This window comes from Glycine max, chromosome 7, assembly GCF_000004515.6.
Source record: "Glycine max cultivar Williams 82 chromosome 7, Glycine_max_v4.0, whole genome shotgun sequence".
In the NCBI taxonomy this organism is placed as follows: Eukaryota; Viridiplantae; Streptophyta; class Magnoliopsida; order Fabales; family Fabaceae; genus Glycine; species Glycine max.
Window position 1 is genome coordinate 42,370,446 of NC_038243.2, and position 13,143 is coordinate 42,383,588.

The 13,143-nt window shown below is 31.5% G+C and overlaps 2 protein-coding genes across 3 annotated transcripts; both read right to left on the minus strand.

Moving 5' to 3' along the window:
- Positions 1-1,617: 1,617 nt before the first annotated feature.
- Positions 1,618-7,933, minus strand: LOC100801407 (ATP-citrate synthase beta chain protein 2). 2 transcript variants are annotated; one of them, XM_006583935.4, is made up of 17 exons: positions 7,595-7,933; positions 6,316-6,434; positions 6,091-6,193; positions 5,797-5,862; positions 5,587-5,710; positions 5,356-5,490; positions 4,790-4,850; positions 4,637-4,713; positions 3,953-4,108; positions 3,726-3,854; positions 3,452-3,584; positions 3,222-3,349; positions 3,015-3,120; positions 2,823-2,899; positions 2,673-2,743; positions 2,282-2,566; positions 1,618-2,001 (listed from the first exon to the last, which is right to left on the minus strand). In XM_006583935.4, the coding sequence occupies exons 2-17, from the start codon at positions 6,413-6,415 to the stop codon at positions 1,926-1,928; spliced, it is 1,827 nt and encodes a 608-aa protein (XP_006583998.1). In that variant the 5' UTR covers positions 6,416-6,434; positions 7,595-7,933; the 3' UTR covers positions 1,618-1,925. The 2 variants fall into 2 exon arrangements, with proteins under 2 accessions (XP_006583998.1, XP_003529521.1); XM_003529473.5 differs by lacking the exon at positions 7,595-7,933 and adding an exon at positions 7,168-7,409.
- Positions 7,934-11,410: 3,477 nt separating this feature from the next.
- On the minus strand, positions 11,411-12,253 carry LOC100792396 (pterocarpan synthase 1-like). The gene has a single exon (XM_003528571.5). The coding sequence runs from the start codon at positions 12,189-12,191 to the stop codon at positions 11,649-11,651; it is 543 nt and encodes a 180-aa protein (XP_003528619.1). The 5' UTR covers positions 12,192-12,253; the 3' UTR covers positions 11,411-11,648.
- Between the last annotated feature and the right edge of the window lie 890 nt (positions 12,254-13,143).

The following is a 13,143-nucleotide window of genomic DNA, read 5'->3' on the forward strand; positions in this document are numbered from 1 at the left end:
AATGAGCAGGCAACAGGATATTTTTCTTTATACGTTTTGAGTATGTTCATTGAACTGACACATTATAATTGAATCTGTTTCTCGGTGTCCATAAAGTTAGGTATATTTAATATCTTTTTAAGTAATTATATATAAATTTAATAACCTCATAGTAATAATAATATATTTTATAAATGTAAGTGGAATTATATCAATGTACATTATCGTAGGATAAAAAAATTAAAAGACATCAAAACGCACTATTCTTTTACATATTTTATTTTACTTTGCGGCCGCCATTCAATCTTAAGCTAAGTAACATCAAAAGGACAGACGTGTCAAAAGGAAATCACGGCTTTGTTGTTGTCTTAAACTGTCTAAATATGATAAAGATGATAAAGTCTCTTAGCATCTCTAATAAAGAATATTTTTAACAGATTTTAACCTTAAGATATGGTTAAGATCTAAATGAAGATTCAGTTGTTATAAAAGAGTTGGTAAGATTTATATCCATTTGAAAAATTATTTTTTTTTCTTCATAAAATTAATTTACATTTAATTTTTGTAGGACCTAAAAAATATTTAAGATCTCAAAATAAATTTTATTATTAGTATAAAAATGAAAGAAATCTTAAGAATGATGTAATACCGTGAATCCATCAAAAAGGAAAATAAGATCTTTTTTTTAAAATGTTCTCAATTTACTTTTTATTGGAAAAAATTATGTCATTGAAGAGAAATTTCTCTTTTTACTTTCCTAGAGAGAGAAAACTAACTCTCTTTTTTCCAAGTAATTGAATATTTATTTTTTATTCACGAATCAAATACAAATATCAAATACCAGTAAAATCATTAGATGAAAAAAATATTATTGAAAGGAGATATTTTTCACAAAATATATATTTCATACTATAACATAATAATAAAAATATAAATATCAAATTTAAAAAGTTACACTAACTCATACATATTATTTAATCAATTGAGTCAAATTTTCTTAATAGTTTATTATTTTTTTATTATGAATAGTAATTTATTTATTTATTTTGACATATTTTTGTCTAGACGTTTAACTGATTCAATTTTTCATGAACATATATCCATTTACGAGGTATGGTGTTTTAATACATTTTTCAGAGCTCAATGTTGTCATGCTATCTCAAAATATTTATAACTATTTGTGAGTCTATGAGTTTACCTTTAGGCTTTTTAAATATAACATTTTAAGGATTAAATAACTTGTAATTCTTGAAAAATTAATCCCTAAAAAATTAGTTATAATCATACAATTATATTTGAAGGACTAAAATTACAAAATTTTAATATATATATATATATATATATATATATATATATATATATATATATATATAATATTGAATTGACATAATTGAAATCCGAACAATACAATCTATTTATACACTTTTATTATAGATACACCATACAACAAAATTTTACTTAGGTCCGATGACTTTTAATGTCTTTGAGTAATCATTTCTCCCCAATGAGTCTAACTGCTCTCTTAAATTCGAATCCAAATTTCTTGTCTAAGCATTCCATTCTCGCATGTATGTAATACTTTTATTGAAAATCATCTTCATCGAAATAACAACTATGAAAATAACAACTTTCAAAGTGTAAGATATCTTTGAAATTAATTTTATTGAAACAATTTTCTTCAAATGCACACTTCCTCATCGAAATGTTCTCATAAAAAATGAACTCAATTTCTCATAACTTACAAATTTTCTCAAACAGAGATAACTTAGTTATCTCGTGAATGAATTTTTAATACAACTTACAAACTGAAGATGGCTAGATACCAGTAGACTCGTAGTATACTAGTCTAACAGCTAAAAACTAAATCATGCTAGCGTTGATGCATAATTTCCCAAAAGATGCTAATTTGAAGCATAACAAGGTTCCTCCTGCCATACAGAATCCCCTCACTTTGTGTAAAGAACATCCTCCCATGGGTGGCGGTAGAGTGGTTGTTTCAATCTCTTCTGGTCAAAGGTATGCCTGAAAATATTAATTAAAGAACGATGAATTAGTACAAAAGTCCCAAATACTGTATGTATTTTTTCGTTTGTGCTTGTGGAGGTGGAGATCGTGAGTCCAATTAATTCACCCAACACATCTAGTCACTTTAAAGATGTCAAAATCTAATGAAGTTACGAGTTTTGACACACAGAATGATTGTAATTTGTGTGTGTATACACCCAAAAATGATATCCGTCATTTACTAAAAAAGAAAAAAAGATGCTCTTCCCGACAAATATATAATCAAAATGAAACTCACCCTATCAGACCAATGGAGCGTGCCAAAACAAAAAGCCCATTCAGATAGCCAATCTCCACAATTTCATCAACCTCTTGTTTGGTGAACATTCCGCTACCAGCAAGAAGATCCAAGAAAAGTGACCCGATTGCACCATCTACGTTTAGAACTAGGTTATTTGCCTTGGTGAGGGTGTAGTTTTCAACTTCAACAGCATACTCCATGTATTTCACAGAAGGAAAATGCGTGCGTGCAAACTTCTGTAGCAGCTCGACTCTCTTATCTTTGTTATCCCTATTCTTGATTCTAATTTACAGAACAAAATCAAGCCTCATACAATTAGATTTTAAAAGAAACAACAACAAAAACAAAATAGTTATAATTTAGTAAATGAACACACAGTATACACTACCTGTGCCCTATTCCTGGAACACGGATGCCCTTATTCTTCATACTTTCAACAAATTCATAAGGCGTAAGACTCTGTAACAAGAAAAAGCATAGCACATGTTAAAACTGTAGTTGGATAGCCAGTTTCACAGGAAAAGGCAATTAACCATACCCTGTCATAAGCATCCTTGAAATAACGAGCAGCATCATCAATGGCACCCCCAAATCGAGGACCAATTGTAAGCAAACCTGTTTCATAAGCTCATTACTGACCATTTAATGGAAATAATAGTGTACAAACACGGCCACTTAGTCAGATACCAAGCATACTTCAGCAGTAGAAAGACTAGAAGCCTGTATTTACCTGAAACAAGACAGGAGACAAGGTCCTTCCCAGCCCTTGCTGTTACTATAGAATTGTGAGCACCAGAGACACAAGGACCATGGTCAGCACATAGCATGATACATATCTGAACAATCGCCAATGTAACGTATCAGAAAAATATAAGCAAGAAGATGATAAACATACACAATGACTTATCTTTAAAAAGCTTGAGTATGAATAGTCTACCTCAATAAATTGAGTACAGTAACGGGGAAGGCTGCGTTTGAACCACAAAAGAGAGATTACATCACCCACACCATAACCATTTTCAATAATGGTAGACATTGGTACACCAGCATAGCATGGCTCCTCACCTTTGGAAAATAATGGAAGAGAAGTTTAATTTAGCTATCAAATGTGTCTAGGACACCTCAGTTCCATGTTACAGCTTACAAAATTAAAGGATTCCAACATACCTCTGTCATCAGAGATGGTGGAAATAATGTGAGTTGGAGCACGCACTTTTCCACTCCTAATTGCTGTGTTAAGGTCCTCAGGGATTGGTGGAGGAGTAAACTCTTTAATAGGTGTGACGTTCCCTTCTTCAACCTAACAAAAGAAAAAACAACTATGATATTCAAGCTAATCTAGGAAACTAAAGAGACTTCTTTAAAACATTGCTCCCTTTGGGAGATGGGGACAAGGTAAAAATATCAGTTAGAGAGATGAAAATTTTCAAGATAAACTAACCAATTTGTGAAATGTTTCCTTTATTGCATCTTCAAAAGCTTCAAATGAAGTGGGAACAACAGCTCCAGCTTCTTTTAGTGCCTGATTCTTTGCTTGAGCAGACTCCATCTCACCACCACTTTTAGCTCCCTAATTTATACAAGTGCCAATGAACATCAGGAATTTGGCTCCCTTATTATAAATGCTATAACTGAGAATTAGTCAAAAATATTGGGCCAGTGACATACAGCATGACCAAATTGTACTTCAGATTTGAAGAGTCGTGCACAGGTTCCGCTAACCCAAGCAACCACTGGTTTAGTCACTTTCCCTTGTTTTAGGGCTTCCACAAGAGAATACTCATCACGCCCACCAAGTTCCCCAAGTACAACCATCATTTTAACCTGAGGTTTAATACAAATACAGAATGATCAACAACAACAACAACAACAACAACGCCTTATCCCACTAGGTGGGGTCGGCTACATGGATCAACTTCCGCCATAATGTTCTATCAAGTACCATACTTCTATCCAAATCATTAAGTTCGAGATTCTTCTTGATAACCTCTCTTATAGTCTTTTTGGGTCTTCCTCTGCCTCGAATTGTTTGTCTTCTCTCCATCTGGTCTACTCTCCTCACTACAGAGTCTACCGGTCTTCTCTCTACATGCCCAAACCACCTAAGTCTATTTTCCACCATCTTCTCTACAATAGGCGCTACTCCAACCCTCTCTCTAATAGCTCCGTTTCTAATTTTATCCTGTCGAGTCTTACCACACATCCACCGCAACATCCTCATCTCCGCTACACCTACTTTAGTCTCATGTTGGCTCTTGACCACACAAATACAGAATGATCATTCACAAGAAAATGATATACTCCAAATTGTTGGCAGTTCTTAATGAGTTGCAGATAAAAGTGATATTCTACCTGTGGTATGTTGTTAAACCGCAAAACATGGTCAGAAAGTGTGGAGCCTGGGAAAACATCTCCACCAATGGCAATTCCTGTAGCAAAACAGGGCATTACAATATAATTCAAAACTACCATTAAGAAACACAGAAAAATAAACCTCAACAGTACCTTCATAAATTCCATCAGTTACACGGGCAATAGTGTTGTATAATTCATTGGACATCCCACCCTGCAGTTCAATTTTTTTTTCTTCTCTCAAAACCATTGGTGTATAATAAGACCATGCAAAAGAAATGAAGTCTCAAATTCCATCTTTCTTGTGAATATAAACCACTGTCTGTTAATCCAACATTGGATAAAAGTTATTTCACTTGCAAAATACAAGCGCATACTCTTAGCTGTAGTAGCTAGTGCCACTATTTATCAACAGAAAAGGGGGTGGGGTGGGGGAATGGCAGCTACTAATTAGTAATGTTACAGAATCCAACCATGCAAGTTTACTACCAATTTACACTATTAAGCAGGCACTGCACTTCTCTATTAAATTAATACATCACTCTAGAGCCATAATTTCCATTCTGAAATCAATGAGATTGAGTGCCCACCAAAATATTAATAGCTAAGTATGTTTCATTCTTTCAGAGTAGGACTAGATAAAAAGATCTATCCTTAATATGAGAAAGGTGAGGTGAGAAAGAAAAATGACATAAACAGGAAAATGAATAATTACATACAGATTTAGAAACAAATCCAACAGATCCAGGCCTGTAGAGCTTGCAATGAATTATGTTGTCAATTGTTCCAGCTGTGTCACCTATCTTAAAAGCACCAGCTTGAATTCCTCCAACAGTGGCTGGGCCAATAACAACCTAGCACATCATCACCACTAAAATTACTATTTCCAGCCTATTCTCTTTAGCTATGAAGTTCATCTATTTAATTTGAATTTCCATTTCTCCTCTCACCTTATTGTTTGCTCGAGCATACGCTATCAATTGCTTAGTGTCTGACTCTGGTACACCTTCAGCAATAATAGCAACAACTCTAATTGTTGGCTGCTTCAAAGCAGCCATGGATGATGCAGCTGCACTGCAAGTATATCAAACTATTCTCATGATACCATTCAATAAGATACTCCTGGAGTTGAAAGGAATAACAATAATGATAGCAACAACCTTCTAAATGATGCAAAATTGATGAACACATCAGCAGTGGGGTGTGCAGCACAAGCTGCTTCAATACTGAAAAAAGAATTCAACATATGGCTAAGAACACATTAAACTTTGACAAACAAAACAAGAATTTCCTTTCATTACAAGTTACTTTATATTTCAGTGGCATGTGAAAACAGAAAAGAGACCACAAAAATGGAGTGGGGGGGGGGGGACTCTTGATTATGTTTGGATCACTAAGTTCAAATTTAAAGCAGAAAAGAGACAATTTGTGAATTATGAATCAAACACACGTACTCAGCATGAACTGGGATGGCAATTTCCACCTGACCAAAAAAGAGCTTTTGAAATCCCTCAGAACCAGGATTAATTATTCCAGCAACAGACGGTGTTTCTCTACCTGCGAATATATAATAGGATCTTCCATTAATATTAAAAGCACATTAATATAACACACAAATTTGCTACTGTCAGTCTGGAAGAATAGTAAGAATTTGATATGATAAAGTTGGTGATACACACCACAAAGAAAGTCAAAGTCAAGCATCCGCTGGATGGGAAGTTGCTTGTAGTTGTAAAACAAAGCTTGTGTAGTACGGGAGAAGAGTTGTCCAGTGGCCATGACGAAGAAACAGATAGATCTGATGGCATACTAGTGAATTACTTTCTATAATGCAGTAGAAACTAGATACAGTATAAAGGGATATATGACACCATACCAAAATTCACATTTGAAATGTAGTATAAATAACTAAATGAAATATTAAAAAAAAAACACTTGATCGAAATTTCTCTCCGGGATTCAACATTAATAAACTATTTTAATTTAGGTTTAATTACACATTTAGTTATTATAGTTTCTAAGCTTATTCCTTTTAGCCCTTATTAAGCTTATTCCTTTTAGCCCTTATAGTTAATAAGTGAATTTTTTTAGTCTCTAAAATTTACATTTTAATTCTCAAAACTATAAAAATTATGAAAATTATAGATAAGGTTAGAAATTATAGGAATTAAAATGTAAACTTAAGAACTAAAAAATTTACTTATAGAAATTATGGATAAGGTTAGAAATTATAGGGATTAAATGAGTAATTAAACCTTTAATTTATAAGCAGCAAAACGAAGATAAATTGTTTCAAGATACATGAATTATAAAATAACCAGAACCCTCTTAAGGCTGATTCACTCACTAAAAACAACAATAGTTCCAGGATCAGAGGACTGATTAAGAAACAATCATAGAGATACACGAATTGGTGATGTAACAAAACAAAAGTAGATCAACCAGATTCTTAATGCGAGGAAAGGCAAAAATCCACGTGTCATGTCATGAAATCATAACACACACACACACGGAAAAGGAAGAGAACACACCAGAATGTGAAACCTCTGAAACTTGAAAAACAAGAAAGCAAAACATTCAGCAAAGGCATTTACGAAGAAAAACCACACGCGTCCCTCACTCTTATAACCACGGAAAAGGAAATGCCAAAGTACATCATTGAATTCCGCACTTTAAAAGAAAGGAAACAAAACGAAGAAGCAAATTTGTCAATGCAGTGAGTAAATGAGACCGAAGACCAAACAAAGTCTTAAACCACCACCAAACAGCTACCCTGACAAGACAGTCGTGAAATTGGGCATTAAGTTCAACCAACTAAAAGCTAATTAACGCTCGTCGAACGTACTAATTAACGTTCTCGGTTTTCAAATTCAGCAAAAAAAAAAAAAACAAGGAAGAGAGGAATCAGATTCAGTTACATTATTAGGGAGCATTGCATTGGATAAAACGTTAACTCACAGAATGGGAGGGGATTGGAATCCGCGGCGGAGATCAGAGATTGAAAGAGAGGGAATCAGAGTGGCCTTGTGTGGAATGGAGTGAGTGAAGAGAAGGAAAATGCTTGAATTTCGGATGGGCGCTGGAGAGGAATTAAGTTATTATTTTTATATATTGAATGAAAGAGAACGAAAAGAGAGGGGTCACGTGGCAGAAGGTAGTTAGATATGAATCACGATTATTATGACTGGTTTTTATGTTTTTTTTTTTTCGGTAAATACATTTCCTCTGTCTTCCTTTTTTTCTAATCTATATTATTAAATATAATTAGTTTATTTATGTCATTAAATTTAATTAAAAAATAATAAAACTTTTTATTTAATAATATAAAAGAATATTATATTACATTATCAATAAAATATTTAAATAATTATATTTAATTAAAGAAGATAAAGATATATTAAGATAACTATTTCTGTTATGATTATGTTACCGAAAAATTTCACATTTTTTATTTTCTCCTTCATTTTCTCCTTTTTTCATCTTATAGGGATGCGAGTTGAAACATTGTTCTTGGATCATTATTCCATTCATCTCGTTTATATTTTTGTATTCTTGTCTCGTTAATTTGGGTGGTAGTAAAAAATAATTACTAATTAAATATCTTTAAAGATATTTTTAATATATTTTTATTATGAAAAAATAGCTCATATTTAATATCAGTATTTTTTGGATATTTTAATCTTTTTTTTTCATATCTGCAAGCCATAGGTAATAAAAATATCAATTTTTATCACTTAAGTTAAAAATAACTGATAAATAAATATTTTTAAAGATATTTTCAATATAACAGTTATTACTCTTTAAAATTTTATGTCTATTGTATAAAATAGATGTATCAATTATTTTTTTACTGTGTTTTTTAATTTATTTTAATACTAATAACTAAATTTCTTATTTTTTTAATTAACGAACATAACAAAAAAAATATCAACAGGATATAAATTTAATTACAAAAATACATACAAAGTAACTAAAAATTGTACTCTAATTTTATCCAATTTTTTTATTTTTCTTTATTTGTATATTTTTTCTTTAAAAGAATGAAAAATAAAAATAAAATTATAAAATTTAATTTAATAAATAAGTAATTTTAAAATCAATTAAAAAAATTATATAATATAATATTTATATTTTATAATATTTTAAATTAAAAAAATAAAAAATCTCAAATAATATATATTAAAAATTAAATTACAAAGATATAATATTTATCATCCACATTCGCTCTCATTCTACAATGTCACATTACTGAATCAGACCCCAAGCTAGTAGTAACATATTAGTATTCTTTGTTGCGATTAATTTAACATAAATTAAAATAAAACTCACAGTGGAGTTTTGGTCTTTATTATTACTAGCTTAAAAAAGACATTTCGTGAACCGTTCGAAAATTAAAATAAAATATTATTTATAATAGTTAAGGATAAAAATATTGAGAAGAGAGATAATATCAAATAAAATTATTTTTTTTTATAATAGTTAAAGATTATTTTTTTAGCGCACAGGGCATCTGTGCAGCACGTAAGTGGTAAGTACTTTTTGTTGTTGTTGGTATTGATATAAAATTATCTCCATTAAAAGTGATCCCATGTTTCATATCCCAAGATCAAATAAGATTTTAATATTAAATAATTTGATTAAGAAATATAAATTAGTTATTATTTATGTTCATCGTTGTTGGTTACATGGTATGTATTAGTGCATGTTTTATTTTATATAATTTTTTTATTCAACAAAAAGTACGATAATAACTATTATTTTTTAAAAAAAAAATATTAGGAACATTTTCTCTAAGATGCTCTTCTATAGATTGAAACTTATCAATATTACAAATTTTCCTCACATCTCAAATGATTTAGGGATAATATTCATCCAAAGTTGTAATTTTAAATAAATTTTAGTTGATAATCAAAATAATATTAAAAATAATGTTATTAGTATCTTTTTTTAAAATATTATTATTATCATTATTATTATTACAGAATATTTTTTCATATACAAACTTTATACTCTATACATTACCATATTTTATAATAATAAAAATAATAAAATAATAGAATATTTGTTATGGCTATTATTTAAAATATTTTCACATGCATAAATGAAATTACAATTACTATAATGGAATAACAGTTATGGTTTACAATAATAATCCTAATAATAATATATTATTTCATACTTATTATAATATAATATTATATTATGTCTATACTTAAAAATATTAAATTTTAATTATATAGTCATATATATAAATGTTGAAATTAATTTTATTTAATTGTAATTTAAATCTCATCATCATGCATAATGTGAAATAATTTTATATTATTAATGCATAACTTATTTTGTTTATAATTTTAACTACTCGTATATTATGCACTAAAACATTATTATTGTTATACACATTTGAATTCTATCACAATTTTTTAATGTTTAGAAATGCATTTTGAAGTATAAAATATTAATATTACTTAAGTAAATAGTTAGTAATGAACTTATTATACAAAGTTTGCTTATTAATAATTTTGTCAACTAATATTTTCATTAAATGGTCAGTAATGAGCAGGTTTGCTTATTGGTCCTCGCAGTATTAGAAAAAGTGTTTTCTATCATAACAAAACGACGACAGTTTTTAGTATGTAAGACATGTCAATTTTGTAAATATGAAATCTTCCAAATTATCTTTTCACAACAGTTTCATGAAAATTGTTTTAGACTATCTTTCTAAAATAGTTTTGTAAAAAATGTCATTAATATTTTTTCACTTTTTTAAATATTTCGTTCCTCCTCCACCCTCTGGTGCTTCTCTATCTTTGATTCCCCCTCTAGGGTTTGTCGCATCGTTGGTGAACATGAACTCCCTCTTCACGATCGCCGTCTTCGTGGGCCTCTCCCTCACCATCCTGGGCCAATGCAACCTCGAGAACCGCTCTTTCTGCGACACCGATGTCGACGTACCCAAGAAGGTCATCGTCTTAGAAGTGGTATTGTTTAGCTTCTTCCTCTTCTCATCGCTGGTGGCACAGGGGCTGAAGCTGACGCTGAATCTGCTCCACAGCAAGGAAGTCGACAAGGCCTTCCAGGCCCACATCAACCTCAAGGCCCTAAGGCTTGCATGGTGGGCTCCGCCATTGGCTCCGTCATGGGCTGCCTCTTTTCTCTCCATGGCGCTGAATTAAACTCTTATTTTTATACATATGATGAATGTATTGCTGAATTAGTTTGTTGTTGAACTTGAACAACCATTTTAGGACTTACATTTACAAATTTACTTTTTGACAGGGAGGACTTCCTATGTATGTTTCCACGCGTGGTTTGTATTGTATGAAGCCCCCTACGATTATTGTGCCAATTTCAGTAAAGGAGGATGCAGAGAAGCTTTTTGAGATTCACAGGAAAATGGATCAATCAGAACTTAAGCACAACCTGATTGGCTTGGATGTAGGTAATTACACAGTTAAACTTTGTGTCTTTCTGCTCATGTGCCCTTTTGTTTCTAATTCATGCATTACACAGTTAAACTTTGTGTCGGTTGATTTGGAGGTGTCATTGATGATGCTGCTCACTATTTCAAGGATGCTTATGACAGTATGATTGATAGCCTTTTCCTGTGAAGCTGGCCATCCAACTACAGTTTTAACATGTGGTGCTATATATGCTTTTTCTTGTTACAGAGTCTTACAAATGATGAATTTGTTGAAAGTATGAAGAAGAAGGGCACATCTGTGTTCCAGGAATAGGGCACAGGTAGTGTGTATTATGTGTTCATTTACTAATTTACAACTGTTTTGTTTTTGTTGTTGTTTCTTTAAAAATCTAAAATGTATGAAACTTGGTTTTGTTCTGTAAATTATAATCAAGAATAGGGATAACAAAGATAAGAGAGTCGAGCTGCTACAAAATACATGGAGTATGCTGTTGAAGTTGAAAACTACACCCACAGTGGTACCACAAGCACAGTTAAAATGTTTTTGCAGCAGAAATCAAATCCCAGAAAAATATAACACAAGATTTCCTAATAATGCTTGACTGTTACATTGAGTTTAAGTGTAGCCCTAAGATTAGCAATATCCATAAACACCGTTTCCATAATCCCGTACCCCTTCACAAACCTGAAATACCCCGTTCCAGACACAACCCCAAATTCCCGTTCTTTCACTGTGAAGATATCAGATCCCTGAATTTCCAAGCTGCTTCCTTTGAATTCCCCGTCGGTGAAGATCACGGAGAAAACCATGTACAGGCCTTTGCCATCAAGCTGCGAATTTACGTACATGCCCTGGGCCCTACCAATGAGCGCTGAGTCATCGCTGGGTCCCACTGTTACTGGGTCGTCTACGATTGCCACGGTGCCGAAGTGCAGGATGTTGGAGGCGGGTCCACTTTTTCCGGCAACCGTGGCGGCGGTGGAGTGTTCGCCGGTGAAGTGGTCGTGGACGTAGAATACGAGGTTGGTTTGGTTTGGTTGGAGCCTGGGGAAGGTGTAGGCCACATAGAGGATGGTCAAGGTGAAGATGAAGAAGAAGATGTTGGATGTGAGGTTCAGCGGAGTGCCCATGACCCTGTTTTTCTAACTGGCGTTAACTTAATTGTGGTCGATCATGATGCTTGTGTTGTGTGTTGATTAATCAAGACTCCTACTGGTTATTAATTTAATTGTGGCTGGTCAAGATGCTTGTGTGTTGATTAACCGAGATTCCAAGTGGAAAATGACAAACGAAGTTGGTTAGTTGAGATTCCAACTGCATATAAGCATTTGACTTGCATTGATATTTTGAGGTGCCACATTGAAAAATAATCTGTTATTTTAATGGTTTATATGTTTATTTTGAAAGAAAAACGTTTCAGAGATACTTTAATATATATCTCCTATGTAGGGTGTAAGCATGTCCAATTTAATTTAAGTGGATTGCTTTTAGTTGAATGAATTTAATTAAAACTAAATTGAAGATAAATTTGAAAATTTAGATCACTAAAATTTAAGTTAACTCACATACAATTAAATAATTAACATATAAATTCTAAATTAAGTATATTTTATTCTCAAATGTAATATATTATTTTAGATTTTATCTTTTTTTATTTATTTTAAGGTAATATATTGTCTACTTAATGATATTGTTAGTATATATTTATGGGGTTTTTTTATTTATCTAGTACTGTATAAATATTGATTTTAAGAATATTCTTATTGTTTTATAAAAAAAATACTTAACTATTTTTTATTTTGAGGATTTTTTTTTTCAAGACTTAAAGAGATGATAGTTTTTTCAAGGTTAAATTCGATAACTAATCCAATTAAAATTTGGATTGGGTTGGCAAAATAAATAAAAGAAGGTAAATACAAACCAATCTAACTCAATTAGGTCTAGTTGGATTAGATTGAAAAATAGATAAAACTTAATCAACTCGAGTCACTTATACCCCTAGTCCTATACTTGGAGAAAAAGAAAATGAAAAAAAATATATATAGATATAATAAGATTTGGGATTAAGTAAATTTTTAGTTT